Source organism: Carassius carassius, chromosome 13 (genome assembly GCF_963082965.1).
Source record: "Carassius carassius chromosome 13, fCarCar2.1, whole genome shotgun sequence".
Classification (NCBI taxonomy): domain Eukaryota; kingdom Metazoa; phylum Chordata; class Actinopteri; order Cypriniformes; family Cyprinidae; genus Carassius; species Carassius carassius.
This window is the reverse complement of record NC_081767.1, coordinates 19,271,600-19,288,240: the sequence shown is the minus strand read 5'-3', so window position 1 is coordinate 19,288,240 and position 16,641 is coordinate 19,271,600. Positions and strand designations below refer to the sequence as shown.

Sequence of the window (16,641 nt, the reverse complement as noted above, 5' to 3'; positions counted from 1 at the left end):
AAACTGAAACGCCTTTATATGGCATTATTTCCCTGTAAAATGTCGAGAGCGCATTATTGTAGCGCGAAAGTACATTAATATAATGCGCGAGTGCGAATCTCTCTGCCGGCGTGCGGTATATATTGTGCCCGAGCGAGAATCTCTCAGCTCGCGCACGGGAACTGGGAATAAGTTCACTGAAGTTCAATCAAGACGAGCCGAGATGGATCCACCAAATCGACGATTTCAGGTAACCAGTTTTATTTGTTTTGATGTTAAATATGTCAAATGCATCGTCTTGATTGAACTTCAGTGAACTTATTCCATGTGTTCCATGTGTGGTTCAATATCAACCAATAAGATTCCATGTACAATGTCACGTTTTCATTGGTCAGTTGTTGAAGCCTATTTCTGATTGGTTGTTGCCATTTTGACAGTATTTATGCCAAGAGCAAAGAGAAAGAAATCGAAGAGAAGAGTACTTGGCCATGCGCGAACGCACGGGACACAGTCTAAGCACATTCACGCTTACTTTAAGCGAAGAGGAGAGATTCGCGATTGCACTGAACACGTTTTAAGTGGAGGCATACTCTCTGAGTGAGCCCAGAGAAAATTCTTACAAGAGCAGCATGTATCTGAGAGCGCGTGCCCGGGTCCCGCGCGAGCAGAAAGATTTGCGCTCAGCACATTATATTCCGCACTCGAGGAGAGAGATTCGCGCTCGGGCACATTATATTACACGCGCGAGCAGAGAGATTCGCACTCACGCATTATATTAATGTACTTTCGCGCTACAATAATGCGCTCTCGACATTTGACAGGGAAATAACGCCATACCTTTAAAGTTGAAATTTACAATCATGATTTTTCAGCAGTATTATAAAACACTGTGTGAGTATATTTTAGCAACATTTGTTGTTTCCTTTTGAGATTTATGGAGTTTTTGGACCCAAAAACGGTGGTGTGTGACATCAGACTTGCCAGCTGATACTTACATTATGAAAATCGCTTTGTTTTTTTTGTTTTTTAAATGTGCAGATGAAAGCTTATTTTTAATCAAAACTACCAATATTTTTTTCCAGCTGGTTTATATATCCTAGTCTTTGCTAGTGTGTTAGCCTGTGTGCCAAGCTTTCCTTCTGTCTGTGTGTGGGTACTTGGTGCTTCTGTGGATTGGGTTACAGAGGGGAACAAAGGCCCTGTGTAGCAGTGCAGAATGTGTGGAGGACGGGCCGGCCTGGTAAACTCATCTGCCTGACCACAGAAGTCTGTCCACAGGACAGGAGGAGTTAAAAGGGGAGATTTAAAGGTGCTGTATGTAGGATTGACACAGAGTGGTTGAACTAGATATTGCAGTCCAAATTAAAAATATTGTAGAGGGTTTTTTTTTCACCCGGCCCCTCCTCCTCAGACAGACATGCACGCAGGTTGGAAGATTGATGACACCAACACGAACCAGCACACTTGACAATAAATGAAATGAGATGCACTGTGGGGGGGTCAAAATAAAATTGGGTAAACTGCCAGTGGGTGGGCTTCACAAACCAAAACAGAGACCGACATTCCGGCTCGGAACGCACATTTTCAAAGGATAATAACTGACTGTAGCATTGTTTTTCAGATAAACAAGTATGTTAAAGGGGTCATATGATGCGATTTTAAATTTTTCCTTTCTCTTTGGAGTGTTACAAACTCGGTGCATAAAGAAGATCTGTAAATTTGCAAAGATTAAAGTCTCAAATCCAAGGAGATATTCTTTATAAAAGTTAAGACACTGCCCCCCCCCCCAAAACGGCTCATTCAAGCACACCCCCACATGTCTACGTCACTATGTGGAAAATTTGCGTAATGCCGCCTAAATGTTCACGTAAAGAAAGAAGGCGTGGCATCATTAACCACAGTTAGTGTTCGAGCAGTCATGTCAGGGAGATGCTGTGTGTATCTAGGAGAAAGCAAAACCACTTTATTTGGCCTTACGAAAGTAGATGCATTTAGGAATCTTTAAGATTGCTTACAACAGCAACGCATTTTATGGACTACTGTTTCGTGAACCTAGGAGAGGAGGTAATTCTGACTTTGCTACGACAATCTGGCACTTCTAAATCAGCTACTGTAAGTATGTTTTATTATAGTTTAAATATTTGCTATTGACTGTTGTGGAGTTTTGTGTGTCGTGTGTGTGTGTGCGCGTACAATGGAGCGCACAGTGGAGTCAGCTGTCTTAACCGTCCATGGCTTGTGTACTGCAAACACATACGAACTTCATCACTGTGTCTGTCATGCCACTCTGTTCCCTTTTCAGGCTTGAACTGATGGTAAAACTAAGGACATTATTAACCGTTTTAAAATTTATTTTGAAAGATGAAGCACGATTATGGAAAGGGGCATTATATTTCCGACGAGTGCTTGCAGTGTTCAGCCAATCACAATGCACTGGGTCAGTTGGCCAATCAGAGCAGACTGCCCTTGTTGGAAGGAGAGACTTTGTAGAAAACAACGCATCTGAGAGAGGCGGGGCATAGAGGACCTGCAATAATGTACAGTATTTGAAAAATAATGTTTTTTGTACATTAAAGCATGTCAGCATATTCTGTTCACACCAAATACACAAAATAATGATATTTTTAAAAAGCATCAGATGACACCTTTTATTTTAACATTTTTCTTAAATATCTGCATAACATATTATGGTATTTTTATGCTTTAGAGTAAAAAACTTACATACAGCTCCTTTAAGGAGTACATTGTGTCTTTTTGATAAGTCGCATTCAAGTTATCATCATTTATTTAATAGGTGCTATATTAAGACCGAATCAGGATTGAATTTTTGAATACAAAGTTTCTGGGATGTCTGGAACTGTGAGCCTCTGACCATTCACTTCTAGACAAACATGATTAGCCTCCAATTTATGATATGATAAAATGGAGAGCTTTTAAAATCATATGTTTAGAAGAGGAACATCTGCTTCATTTGGACCAGGTCTCCAGAAATTGTGCAAAGGAGGTTGAGGAAGGGTAACTGGCCATTTTTGCAGACGGCTCACAAGAAGACCAAGGCTGATGTTTTGGAAATGTCGCAACTGCTAATGCATCCAACAATGAGAACTTGGCTCCAAATTAAGTCTGGTAGTTCTCGTTCTTCTTAGACAAAAAAAAATGAAGGAAATTTTAAGCAAACATTGTGATGTTTTCAATGCTACCTTTTTGAGTGGCACCGTTTGAACTTCACCCAGTCTCTTGTCACTGCTGAAATGAACATCTCCCCTAATTTTTAACCTCTCTTTGTTTGGGGTTTAAGAGAAATGCAGACTAATTTTATTCAGCGTCTTGTTGTTGACCCTTGCTTTGTTTGTGGATAACTTTCCCACAGGAAGTTGACATGGTTTGTCAACGATTCCTCATTTTTGTAGTGAGCATACCTCTGTGACCCCCTATCAAATTCAAGGAGCTGAAAGAAGAGCCAGATGTCTTTGAAAATCTTGGGGGTTGTTTTTTAAGACAGTGTGTCAAGTTAAAAATAGTAAAATTTAAAATATGTCTCAAGACGCCATGTGTTTTGCTCTATTGCTTTGCACATCTTATGTAAACTCCTAAGAATGATTCTGATTCAGGTCAGATGAATCTGAAACCAGTCTAATTATACAGTAGGGCTGGACCAGAATATTCGATGATTCTAATATTTGTTCGGTGGGTTGGCATTCGATTTTCAATTTTGAGATTCAAATATTCTTTTTTTTTTTTTTTTTTAAACACCTGGCATCCCCCGTGAAACGGTTCTCATTCACCCTTGAATACGAATCGCCCATGAGTGAACGTCATGAATGTCATGATTCAGTTAATCTGGAAGCGAAGACAAAAATGCTCAAGACCTCAGCTGTGTGGGAGCACTTTAAATTAAGCGAGGACAAAACAAAGGCAGTTTGCCAGATGTGCGATTTGAAACTGTCCTACCACAACAGCACATCAAGTGTGAAAAATTACCTGAGTTCTGTTAGTACGCCTATAGTACATTGTTGGAGTAAAAAAAAAAAAAAGCTTTTATCCGGCATGTTAATTAGTAATTTTACACATGATAAAAACATACTCTTAATTTGCTTGGAAAATACTTGCGAATACGGCAGTTATAGAAAATAGTGTACAGTAGTCGAGCCTAATAACAATTTGTCCTTAGCCTATTAAAAAGTATTCCCCTTAACAGACCTGTGTGTTTTGTATCACTAGTGCAGTGTCTGTTCTCGGAGCATAAAAGTCCTGCACGCATGAGGCGTACCGCTTCTTGCCTGCGCTGTTCTGTAGTTTTTGTGTCAGTACATCGTAAATATAACACAGCACCAGTTTACTGTCGGGAAATTGCAAGCAGTGCCGCATCCAGTCTAGGCAGCATAATAAGTTATATTGTATTTTGTCGTGCAGCTCGCGTCCGGTATAGACACGGTGCTAGAGAGAAAAATATGTTCAGCCCTCTTCCTCCGGAACTTCGAATATTCAGTGTTGATTACTACTGAAGCTTCAAAGCTCAAAAAATGGTTTTCGGACCAGCAAATTATACAGTGCTTCTTTTAGACCAACTAGTTGAGTTTTGTGGTTCCCTGTTACATTGTCAAGTGCTGACTGCTTGATAACTGTTCTTATTCTGGTCTGGTATAGTTTAAAGGGATAGTTCACACAGTGATACAATTTCAGTCATCATTTACTCAACCCCCACCAAACCTGTATGAGTTTCTTTCTAATGTTGAGCACAAAAGAAGATATTTTGAAGAATGTTGGTATTCAAACAGTTGACCGTAGCCATTGACTTTCATAGCAGTTTTTTCAGTGGCTACAGTCAATTGGTAAATACAGACTAATTTACCAGGTGCATGAAATGTTGAATAATTTGTAACTCCCATTGCACCTTTAAAAGTGTAGTTTGAATCTGGAAACACTGAGGGCTTCAGGGAGCTTGTCCTGGAAAACAAACGCACTCCTATTTATAATCAGACCCTCTTCAGATGAGGGCTGTGAGCCAACCTGTCTGAAACTGTAACAAGCTCACATTACTTTCAGGTGACCACTACTGTTCTGCATGTACACAACCCTCAACAAGTCATTTTCTCCTAAGGCCAGATATTTCATTAGAGAGCATGTTTGTTACCATTCATTTTGGTTGCAGATAAGCCAGTCTGACAAGCAGCCTGGTTTCCGTTTTAATGTGAATGAAAGCACAGTTTATGAATCTGCTCACTAGAGATAAAGTAAACAGCGAGAGCATGAGCCGGTTGCTTTATTTATCCAGTGACACTCATGTGACCTGGTCAGATATAGACAAACAAACAAGACTCTGAACACGCAGTAAAATATTTATTGCATTAAAACTAGTTAGATTTTAGCCATGAATGGTTACACTGTAACCTTTTCATCCAGCCTTTGCTCAGGCCTCAGTGGTGTCCTGTGACACTTTGATAGCGGGAAGAAAATGACAGGAAACAGAAAGCTATCAGAAGTCATAATCAACCTGTGACACCCAGTCATTTGAAGACTGTTTTAGCGCCGCCTCAAAAGCCTGGGATTATAGGGAGCGAGTTCTGTGGTGCTTCCAGATGTTAGTTGTGGATCTTCCTGAGAATCCAAAACCGTATTTTCTGGAAAATAAGTTGCGTGTGACTAAGTTGGGTCAAAATTACATTGGTAAGAGAAAAAATAACAACAGGTAATTGAGTGTATAAGTAATTTATATATATATATATATATATATATATATATATTAAGAAACAATGTATAAAAAAGGATATATGCTAAATGAAACCTTTACAAATATTATAAACATTTAGTTTAGTTCCCCTTATTCCACAGCAAGTCCTTTTAATGGGATTTAGAACAGAATAGGAATGAAAAATATAAGAATATTACAAACTTATCATCTTAACAGACAAAATTATGACATTCATTATAAACGGTACATTGAAGCAAATGTATTCAAGGGGATCTAAATCCATTGTTAAAATTTTATGAATCTTCTATATACAGCTTTATTTAGCAGCAGAAAATGTGGAATTCATATGATTTCTTTGCAACTATTATTGCACACTGAGTGTATAGTGAACCTAGAATTTCTGGAGGTTAAAACAAGTTGTAGCCTAGCCTTTTTTTACTTTCTAGGTCTCTGTGCCCTGTACTCCCTCTTCTCTTTCTTCTTTCATCATTAACCCTGTGGAAGACAGAAGTGGGAAAGGTCAACATGATGTGTTGACCTCTCATCTCTTTCCCCTTTCTCCAACAGTTTACTGTGAGCTTTGATTTATAATAGACTTGGACCGAGGGGAAGGGGGCTCGGGGCGGTTGAGGGTCATCTTGTTTAGTTCTCGCCTGCCTGTTTTTTAGGACCTCAGGAGGAGGGGGGGGGGGGGGGGTGAGGTTCACAGGGCACAAACACTGAGACCAGGGTCATAAACTAATGAAGGATTCTAATTTGGAGAATGTGTCCAAACAGAGAGGCTAATCAGTGTTTCCGTTGTCTTATTAAAGCCAGGACTCAGTGGGGGGATTTAGCCCATGGGAGGGCAGTCCTAGCTGAGAAGGGCCCTCAGGGATGTGGACCCCAACTATCACAGGGATTAGACCCTGTGATGGAACCACCGTTAACCCTCCACCCACATACTGCTTTTAATTACTATACAAAGGTGTGTCTCCGAGTCTTTTCTGAAGGCAAAACTTAGTTGCACATACACTCTTTAAACTGTAATGTTTGTCTCAAATGCCTTTCTGGTTTAGAAATGTAGCTGAATATGTCTGATAAGCTACATTTGAATTAACTATGAAAAATAATTTTGATAGGAACTACCATTTGGGTGAGGAGTTAAAGGGTGTGAGGGGACCCGGTGGTGATGGGAAAAGTGTGGCGTTAAGTGATTTAATGAGCACTGTTTGGTTTTCATGACTTTGTCTACCACTAGATCAGTGTGGCCTCAAGGTCCGTAAACTAAAAATGGCCCCCTTGTTTCCTTCCTGCTGTCTGCTTTCACCAGGGGATTTTCTTGGGTTCGGGAAGGAGGTGAGCATGATTGGGCTAGCTAGAAAAACACAAGGACACATGATGGAAGGGCTTTTCCTTGAATGTATTTTATTAGGACTCTCATTACTCGTGTTTGGCAGCTGTAACGTGCACAGTCGACTTAGAGATGCATGATATATCAATAATACCTGTTACAGAATATTAAAGGGTTACAAAATATTAAATAAAACCATAAAACACATTTTCTGAGATGTGAGATTTCACTACTCATTGATTTATTAAGGGGGAACTGGTTATTTTTGCCAGTTTAGTATTTTAATAACACGAATTTAATACTGGTTATCCGATGGAAACAAACAGGATTTTTATTTTATTCTTTTAAACCTTTTGTGCTTAAATCAAGTCTTTTATTATGATATTATGAGTAAATTATTAACTTTGGTTTGTGTCCATGTTATGAATAAAATCTAAACGAATGAGATGAAGTATACCCCAGAATTTAAATGTATATAAGATATAAATATATTATTACTGTTGTTCATTGCTGAAAGCAATGTTAGTACTCATTAAGATTATTATTAAAGGGAACATGTTAAAAGTAATTTTTGCCAGTTTAATGTTTGAATAGTACTGGTTTGGTTTAATATTGGTGCTCCACTGGAAACAAACAGAAAGTTTTTTTTTTTTTTGAAGAAATCATGTGTATTAGGAGCAAGGCATTTGTATTCGCTGTAGTAGTATTCTAGTGCAATGGTGCTGCTTCTGGAAGCGTCACATGTCCAGACTCACACTGCCAGCTTAGACAGTCTTTGTTATCGAGTGCTGCAGTCTTCTGGGGCTGGCCTGTTTTATTTTGGATTTTCCTCACACACTCAAACTTTTTTTTTCTGTGGACAGTTGGGGAAATATTTGCTTTTCTGCCTTTTCCCCCTTCCTGAAAGGAGGCATAGGCTGAATTCACATCAGTCTCAATTTCGAAATGGTTCATGTTGGTTTTAAGGACAAAATAAAGATGTGAATTGCACTCTCGTGTGTGTAAGTCTGGAGCAGGCATGTTGTGCACTGCTTTTGGCCGTCTCTTTGATGGCTAACGGTTTAGCCGTCTGGGTCAGGCCTCTCTTCTCAGCTCCATTTGTTGCACATTTGTGTGGAGGACTGGTGAAGGGAGTGAAAGTTTGCTATTGCAAATGTGATCAACATCACAGGGAGAGGCTGTCCTCCCCTCAAACCCAGACCACAGTCATACTTTTGTTTCATGCATGATCAAGGCCTTTTTATAGACCTATCTCCTAGAGTTGTGCAGTGTTATGCTGGAGAATACTGTGTGATGGTTGAAATGTGTGAATGGGTAGAGATTTTGTCGTACTGTTATAATGCATTAGATATCAGTGGACAGGACTGCTTAATGTTATATTCGAGTGTGAGCCACAAAGAAAACTATTAACTACCAACGAAAATATATAGCTTGCTTTAGTAACTTTATTGTAAAGTATTTTTCTTTGCATTTAAAAAAATAAATAAAATCTTAACTGCTTTTAAAAGTTTTGGGGTCAGTAAATAAATAAATGAATACTGTTATTTAGCAAGGATGCATTAAATTGACAGTAAATACATTTTATAATTTTACAGAAGATCAAATAAATTTTGTGCCTTTTTGAACTTTCTATAAATCAAAGAATCCTGATTTTTTTTTATATATCATGGATTCCACAAAGCTATTAAACAGCACAACTATTTTCAACATTTACAAGAAATGTTTCTTGAGCACCAGATCTGCATATTAGAATGATTTCTGAAGGACTGTGTGACAGTCCTAATGGCTGCTGAAAATTCAGCTTTGCCATCACAGGAATAAATAACATTTTAGAATGTATTCAAATAGAAAACAATTTATTTTAATTGCAATAACATTTCACAATATTACTGTTTTTACTATATTTTTGTTTAAATAATATACACTAAAATGGTAATTTTATGTAAATCAGACCCCAACGTTTGATGGTAGAGTATAATATTATTGTTCTTTTGATTTACTCTTGCATAATATAATTGTTTATATAATATATAGTATTTTGGTCATGCATCACTTATTTTTAAACTCCAATTCCAAAAACCAATTTAGACCCATTTCCTGGTTTGATTCCTTTGGGTTACAGTGGCCTCGTTTTTGTAATGTTTAGTTTCCCAGGTCGGGTTGGATTCGTTTCTCAGCTCATCCAGTGTGAAGCATTTACTTTGAGCAAATGTGTGTTTGTCAAGCATGTGCTTTATTGACCACACACAAACAAGCCCCTTTCCTGTTGAAGTGTCATCTGTGAGTATGTGTGTGTACTTACAGAAAGCCAGACCAGAGTTTACCCAGTCCTGATGTAGCACCTTTACCCCAGACATAAACGCTCCTACTGTCACTGCAGAACAAACCGCCTCAAGAAGAACCCCTGCCTATATTTTTAGACCAGCGTCTCATTCAGAATGCTCTTTATATGTACCAAATAGTTCAGTGAGGGTGTTGAATGTGTCACACTCAGATTTTTGTTTTGGTTCTTGGTTTTGTCATTAAGCAGCAGTTTAATGGTATATCATGACCCACCTTAAATGTGAAGAATCACATTTTCATTTTAAAAAAGAAATAGATTAATGATTTCAATGTTAAAATAAAGCTTGCCTACCACTTCTGAGAACTTCATAACCTTTACTAAAGTGTTTCTATGGTCTCTCTCTCTCTCTTTGACTCTGTTAACTCCTGTGATATGAGCCCTCCTTCAAAGAGGAACTTAAATCCGGCCAGAGGTCAGCAGGTCGCTCAATAATCTCTCCTGATGATGTCCTGCTGACGGAAGCTCAGTCACTCATCCACCCGTCCTGATGCGCGCCCGCTCGCTCGGCCGTGAGGGAGAAATGCAGAGCTGACTGAGGTCTGATGTCCTCTTTCTGTCCTGACCAGCAGCATTCAGTCACTCATAAGGGCTGTCTCTCTTTGGCCTCATTAGATGCAGTGTGTGTTATGTTAAGCTAATATACAGAGTCTTTGTGTATGCAGTTTTGGTGTAGAAGTCATTATCTTAATAGTGTTTACTAGTAAACGACAGATACACTACTGTGCAAAAGTTTGGGCTCAGTAAGATTTATTCTTAAAAAATAATACAGTAAGAACAGCAATATTGTGAAATATTATTACAATTTAAAATAATTGTTTTCTATTTTAATGTATTATAGCAGTCACATGATTATTCATAAAGCATGCTTATATGCATTTCTTGTTATTATCAATGTTGAAAACAGTTGTGCTGCTTAATATTTTTGTGGAAACTGTTTGATGATTTTTTTTTTTCTTTTTTTTCTCAGAATTAAGAACAGCAGCTATCAAACCTCAAACTTGTGTCCAATATGGACACACTTTTTACTTGGGTTAAAGTTTTACTTAAAACGGAATTCAATTTTCATATATGTATTATGTTTTATTATATATTATCAACAGGTAATTATAGAAGTAATAAATGATTATATATTTTTTTTATTATGTATCTACTCGATTCTCAAAAAATGAATATCCATATTTATATATGTTGAATACAACAAAATCTTTAAAAGCAGCATCAGTGTATCCCAATCAATTATTACTGCAAATGGTCTCAGTTCATTCTTCAACATGGAAGAAAAAAAAATTAACAAAAATGTGCATTAATGCTGCTATAATAAAAGAATGTTTATAATTTTTAAAGTATAACCATCATTCATGTTGCCATGAGACTAGAGTGATGGATAAGTTGCTTTTCTTTACCCATCTGGGAATAATTATTGTAAACACTTTTCCATTATGATCTTTGGAACAAGTTGAAATGATTTTCAGTGGAAAATGTTGTGTTTTGTCTGAAATGCGCCTTTACCACAAATTCTCGGGTCAAAGTCAGTACAATGCTAAATTTGGTTTGAAAGTAGAGAATAGGGAAAGCTTTCTTTGTTCTTTTTTTAATATTTTTATTTTGAATATCGTTCATCCACTATATACTCCATATTTTGATGTCAAATATTTGTTATTTCATAGGCAAAGTGAAAAACATGCAGTGCTGGCGAAGTTGAGTGGAACTGTGAGCATTCATCGCTGCACCTCAAGCTCTGCTGTGTTATAAATAACTACAGCACAGTAAACAGGGCCTTGATAATTGGGCCATCAATCATGTCGAGCGCTTGGGTGGGTCTAGGCCCAGTGCCGTGAGCTCGCTGACCACCACTTTCTACCTCCTCCTCCTCCTCGAGCGCTCTCTGGTTTCATGAGCACTGATAACAGCTGGAGAGGACATCAGGAAGTGAGCTTCTACAGAGCACTGTCTCCTTTAGTGTCATGGAGTGATTCCTGTGTGGTCATGGCTCAATGTGTTTTGAGTGCCAGAATCCCCACCTCCGCTCTCCCTGTCTATTGGTTATAAAGCAAAAGCCTGCTACCAGGGTTGTAGACCTTTCTTTGTCTGTTTGTCATTCTCCCAGTCTGTCTTTTCAGTGCTTAGTCTGGGATGGAAGTAGAGCTCCAGAAAGAAGGTTGCAGTCATCTAGTTGATGATGTTTGAAGCTCTGGAGGGTGTTTGTGGGGGTCTCCTGAGCGGATGTCTATCCTGTCTATGCTTTTGTCTCTATCTCTGGCCCCATAATCTTCAATAATGCCTCTCAGCTGGTGGCCCCCAGTGATCTGTAATGGCCCTGAGTGGTGGTGATGTTTTTCCGGTGGGAGTTTGGGAGACTGTTGCCATAGGTTTAGGTTTGTTGGCGTGAATGTGCCTCAGCCTCATTAAACTTCACTGATGAGTGAACTTAACTAATCACTTATTGTTACTGCACACAAAAAATAAAAATAAACAAAAAATGATTTATAGGAGTGTGTTTTACAAGGGAAAACATATTGATCTTTATACTTTATTTATTTTAATTCAATGTGTTACTTTCCATTTGTAATTATTTGTGAAATTGTCTTGCAATTTCTGAGTGATAACTGTTTTTACAAAAACAACATATGATTATGATCATCTCTAATGCTTCTATTCACCATTATTGTTACTCTTGGCTGTTTTTTGACTCTCCTCCCATTTTCCCGGTACTTTCCCGCTGAGTAAAGGGAAGCCAGTCTGCCTCATTTGTGAAGTGTGTTTGTGTGTGCTGGAAGAGCAGGGAGAACATTGCATGAGAAGTCGCTCAAGAGTGACGCAATGGTAGGGCTCTGACCCAGACTGGATTGTGTGCTTTTGACTACAAAAGCACATTTCCTCTGTTCCAAAAGCTAGTGAACTGTCTGAATAGACAGCAGCATCACAGACATAAAATCCGTTGGAGAAGCTAGGCAACATAATTATGCTGCATTCAAAGAGATCCTTCTTTGAAGACAGCAATCCCAGTCTGCAGAATGCAAGATCATTTTATAAAACTGAATAAAAAATAATTGATTTTAATTGCGCTAATATTTAAAATTGTTTATTTAAAAAAAAAACTGTTATTCAGCATGCATGAAATTGATTTTTTTTTTAATCATCAGCTTAGAAGCTGATTCTTCCATATGGAGATATGTGTTTTGTAGAGTTGCTTACTATATAGTGCATTCAGTAATTCTATTATGATGTTTAGGATGCTGCCTATGTAGGCAGTAGGCAGCGAGTCGTTCCACTAGAACAAAGCAAATCTTTCAGCTCGAATTCAGTGTGTCTGGAGTTTGTTTGCAGATTTTTGCCAGAAAACAGCACGTTGTAAGTAAGCTGTCGTTTGTGTTGGTTACGGTCAATAATTCTCGTTCTAGATCATTGTGACACTGAATTAAACAAGCGTCAGTGTATTGCATGGAAAAGGCACCGTGTGGGCAGAGCGTTTGGGCTAATAAAGCCCACCTGTGTGAGTGCGAAACCCAAGAGGAGATCTTCATACTCAACATCCTGTGCTCCAATTAAAATTAAGTCACACGGCCTCTCCTCCTCGCTCCCCCCGTATCTCTGTCATAGTTTCCAGCAGCAACAGGAGGGGGAGGATCGGGGTGACTTTAAGTGTAACAGGACCACAGCCATCCACTCAGCCAATGAGTTCTGAAGGATTGCTTCCGCGCTCGTTTTTTCCTCCTCTGTGGCCTTTTCTTTTTGTTTGACGGTCATATGGCCCTCCCCTGTGACCCTTGTGAAGAGGCCCCCTGTTCGTCTGCTGTGGCCTGGGCTGTTCTCCTGGAGTGTGTGTGTGGGTTGGGGGTAGGGTGGCTTACTGGTAGGTGGGTGGGAGAGGGGCAGATTTTGACTGATCCTTTGATCAGTAAAGCATAAACAAGAGAGAGCTTAGAGAAGAGGGGGTGGTGAAGTGCTGAGTCAGTGTCTCTCTCTTTCTCTCTCCTCTTTTTGTTATTCTTGCTCCCTTCCTCACTCTCTCATAAGGCAGTGATGGTGGAATAGTGACTAATTGGTGGCAAAGAGAAATTGACGGCAGGAAAAAAATGGTCACAGGGCTTTATGATGGGAAATAACTGTTAGAAAGTTGCAGAATTCATTTATCCACAAGGTCAAACATCCTCCATATATTTTTTTCCCTTTTCTCTCTTCCAGTAGATCAGTGGTAAGTTGTATATCTCAACTCAACCTTTATTTATAAAGCACTTTCCAAACCATAAAAATGGACCAAAGCGCTGTACATAAATAGTATATAATCTAGAAATCAAAGAACGTAAAATTGGGTTTTTCAATATCAAGAGTTCAGAGTATCATGGTTTCCACAAAAATATTAATATTATGTGTAATTATGTCAGTAGATATAAATACTGAAAATTAATAAAATAAATATTTTTTATAATATTTATGTAAAATTAAAAAAAATATATATTTTTAAATGATCTTCCTTTTTCATCTATTGACAAGGCTGTCAGTAGATTTGGAAACTAGCACAAGGAGGTGGTGACATTTATTATACAATCAAAGATGTTTATCAGTCAATCCCAATAATCTCAGAAAAATATTTATTGGTCTATCTAGTCAAGATGCCCAAGAATAAGTTCAGTGCATGCATATCTTACGTTTTAAGCAACAACAAAAAAACTGTCTTAAATAGGCAAAGAGAGCAGAGCTGAAGGAAAAGAGAAACAAGTGAATAGCATTTAGGGTTTTGGGTCGTAGCTTGGTCTGAGCTTTTGTCCAGAAGGTGAAAGCTTTGTAAAACTGGCGCCAGATTGTTAAAGAGTCTGACACTTAAGTGTGTTGGAACAGGCAGCGAGAGAAAGAAACCTCCTGGGAGGAGACCCATGACTGACCCTGGCTGAATGTACAGGCCATCAGCTGAGAGCGAGAGAGAAAGAGAATGAGAGATAGAGGGGCCTTTTCCTGCGTTAGCTCTACATCTTAATCGAGCAACAAGCGCCAACAAAGCCATCATTACAAATGCCTCTACAACGAGTGTTACAGCCCGTTCTCAATGTAGAATAGACGTGAGTAGTGTTCATTAGTGTTTCACAACTGCCTGGTTTCTCCAGAAGTTATGTAAATCTGCTTCTTTCAGTATTATTTACTTGCAGCTGTATTTTGAGTTAAAAACCTACGGGCATAATCCGCAGTGACTGTAGTTTCATGGACCTGACAGAACGTGCAACACCTCCAATCGCAGGTCTTTTGAAACACCCACTCCATCCCAAACACTGCTCGTAAACTGCATGCTTGTGCCTTCAGGACACCAAAACCATTTTCTTGGAAGAGTCTAATTGTTTAAAAGAAAATGTGAAGATTAGCAGCTAGTGTTTAGGAAGGAAAGGTCTGATCTTAAGGAAACTGCCAGATTAGATCATGAAATGAGCTCTGATAGTATGCCAGAAAACATACAAATGTTGATTTCTGGAGGTAAATAGTTGAAGATTAACTTGTTTTCTTTTTGATTGTGTGTCTGTTGGGTATTTGTGTTGAGACTGAGGCTTAAAAGCCTTAATTTTCCAGCATAAACTGCTTGACCTTTAAGTGATAAACTGCAGTGAAAAAGAGAACAGCACTGCGTCATGCAGCACTGCTCTCCCTGCCACCCTGCTGACTAAGATCTGAATAAACAGAAGAGTGTAAGCCTGGCTTCAGTCTTTCACTTTAGACTTGTTTCGTTTTCCAGTAAGCTTGTTATTCATCACTGACCTTAGACAGTAATCTGTGACTTCATGTGCAGATGGCACCCGTTCAGTCCACTGCACGCAGGCGAATCACATGTAATCGGGTCAAAGTTTACTCAGTGGCCTACGGTTATCCACACTCCCTCCTCCACAGCAATACATCAGCAGATCTGACACAAGAGTGGGTGGCAATCGTAAAGTTTATGAAATGGACTTTCATAAGAGCCTATTTTTAGCAGCCAGGGCAAACAAAATGAATGGGAGTTTCATTGCTAACAAGACAGGCCATCATTTACACTACTTGCTTGCAGGAGGCTTCGGAGATGTTTGGTTCCTGCTTGCTTTTGCTTATGGAACTGAGATGCTGTCCAAATGGATCTGTGTTCAGGTGTTTACAAAGATCTTGAAAAGTTCCACTTGCTGGGAGTTTTATCGGGGCACTCAGTTTAAATCAAATAAACCAATGTGGGATATCTAACACTGGGTTATATGGCAGTACACTGCCCTTGAAATGTAGATTTATGCAGCCTGGAACAAGAACAGATGTAATCATTAATAAAAAAGATTATAATATTAATATCTACATACATATATATTTATGTATATATTCTATATGTCCTAAATGTAAAATTGACAGTTGTGTTTTAGCCAAAGCAGAAGTTCATTACGATTTTGGTCACAGCCGCAATATTTTTGTTTAATTGTGATGCTTATGTATGTCTTTGTTTTCTAATAGCCATAATGACCAGACGACCACCTGGCAGGACCCACGTAAAGCCCTTCTTCAGATGAACCAGGCCGCCCCGGCCAGCCCAGTGCCTGTGCAGCAGCAGAACATCATGAACCCTGCCTCAGGTCAGCTGCTCCAGACACTCATTTCATATTAAAAACTACACTCAAAAACACACAAAACTACTTAGTCCCAGCATTCTTATGGTAATTCGACGGGTGCATCAGAAATGCATCAGAATGGCAGTTGTTGATTGTAGACGTGTCTGGTTGGAGTGACAGTATGGTCCTGGGTATAAGAGTTTCTGTTTTAAGGTGTCCTCCACAGACTTAAATGTCTTTCTTTGCGAAGTGGTTTGGTCCTGGAAACTATTGAGTGCAACAGTTTCTGCCCACTCTTTTCAAGAGGCCTTGATTCCAGAAGAAAGTTTCCTATACGTTTTTTCAATAGGAATTCTTTTAAACATCTTAAATAGTTGTAAGTCAGCCACGAGGTGAATCACAACATTACAAACTTTGAATCAAAGCAGAAGAGTATTTGAAAACCACTTTGCTTTCCACGATAATGTGATTGGTGGAGATTTCTTTCCTAAATTATGGGCAGTGTAATAATTTAAATTCGATTATTTAAAACAATGCGTTGAAATGGACTGAACAGTACTCAACAAAGGTATTTTATTTATTTTATAAGGTATGCAATTTGTATGTGGGGCGCCACATCCAACAATTTTAGCATACATCCTGGTAGTAAAGTTCCAGATTAAGTTTGAGGATGATTCTCATAAAACTATTTTCTGCAAGAATTATTCACGATTTATGTATACAGTGCAACAGCAAAAACTGAGGA

General features: G+C 38.7%; 1 protein-coding gene across 2 annotated transcripts in view; it reads left to right on the top strand.

Moving 5' to 3' along the window:
- yap1 (Yes1 associated transcriptional regulator) overlaps nt 1-16,641 on the top strand; it is a 33,230-nt gene that overhangs the window by 3,720 nt on the left and 12,869 nt on the right. For both annotated transcript variants that reach the window (XM_059564863.1, XM_059564862.1), the window contains exon 3: nt 15,802-15,920. In XM_059564863.1, the coding sequence (XP_059420846.1) occupies nt 15,802-15,920 (119 nt within the window). The remainder of the gene's footprint in view (nt 1-15,801; nt 15,921-16,641) is intronic.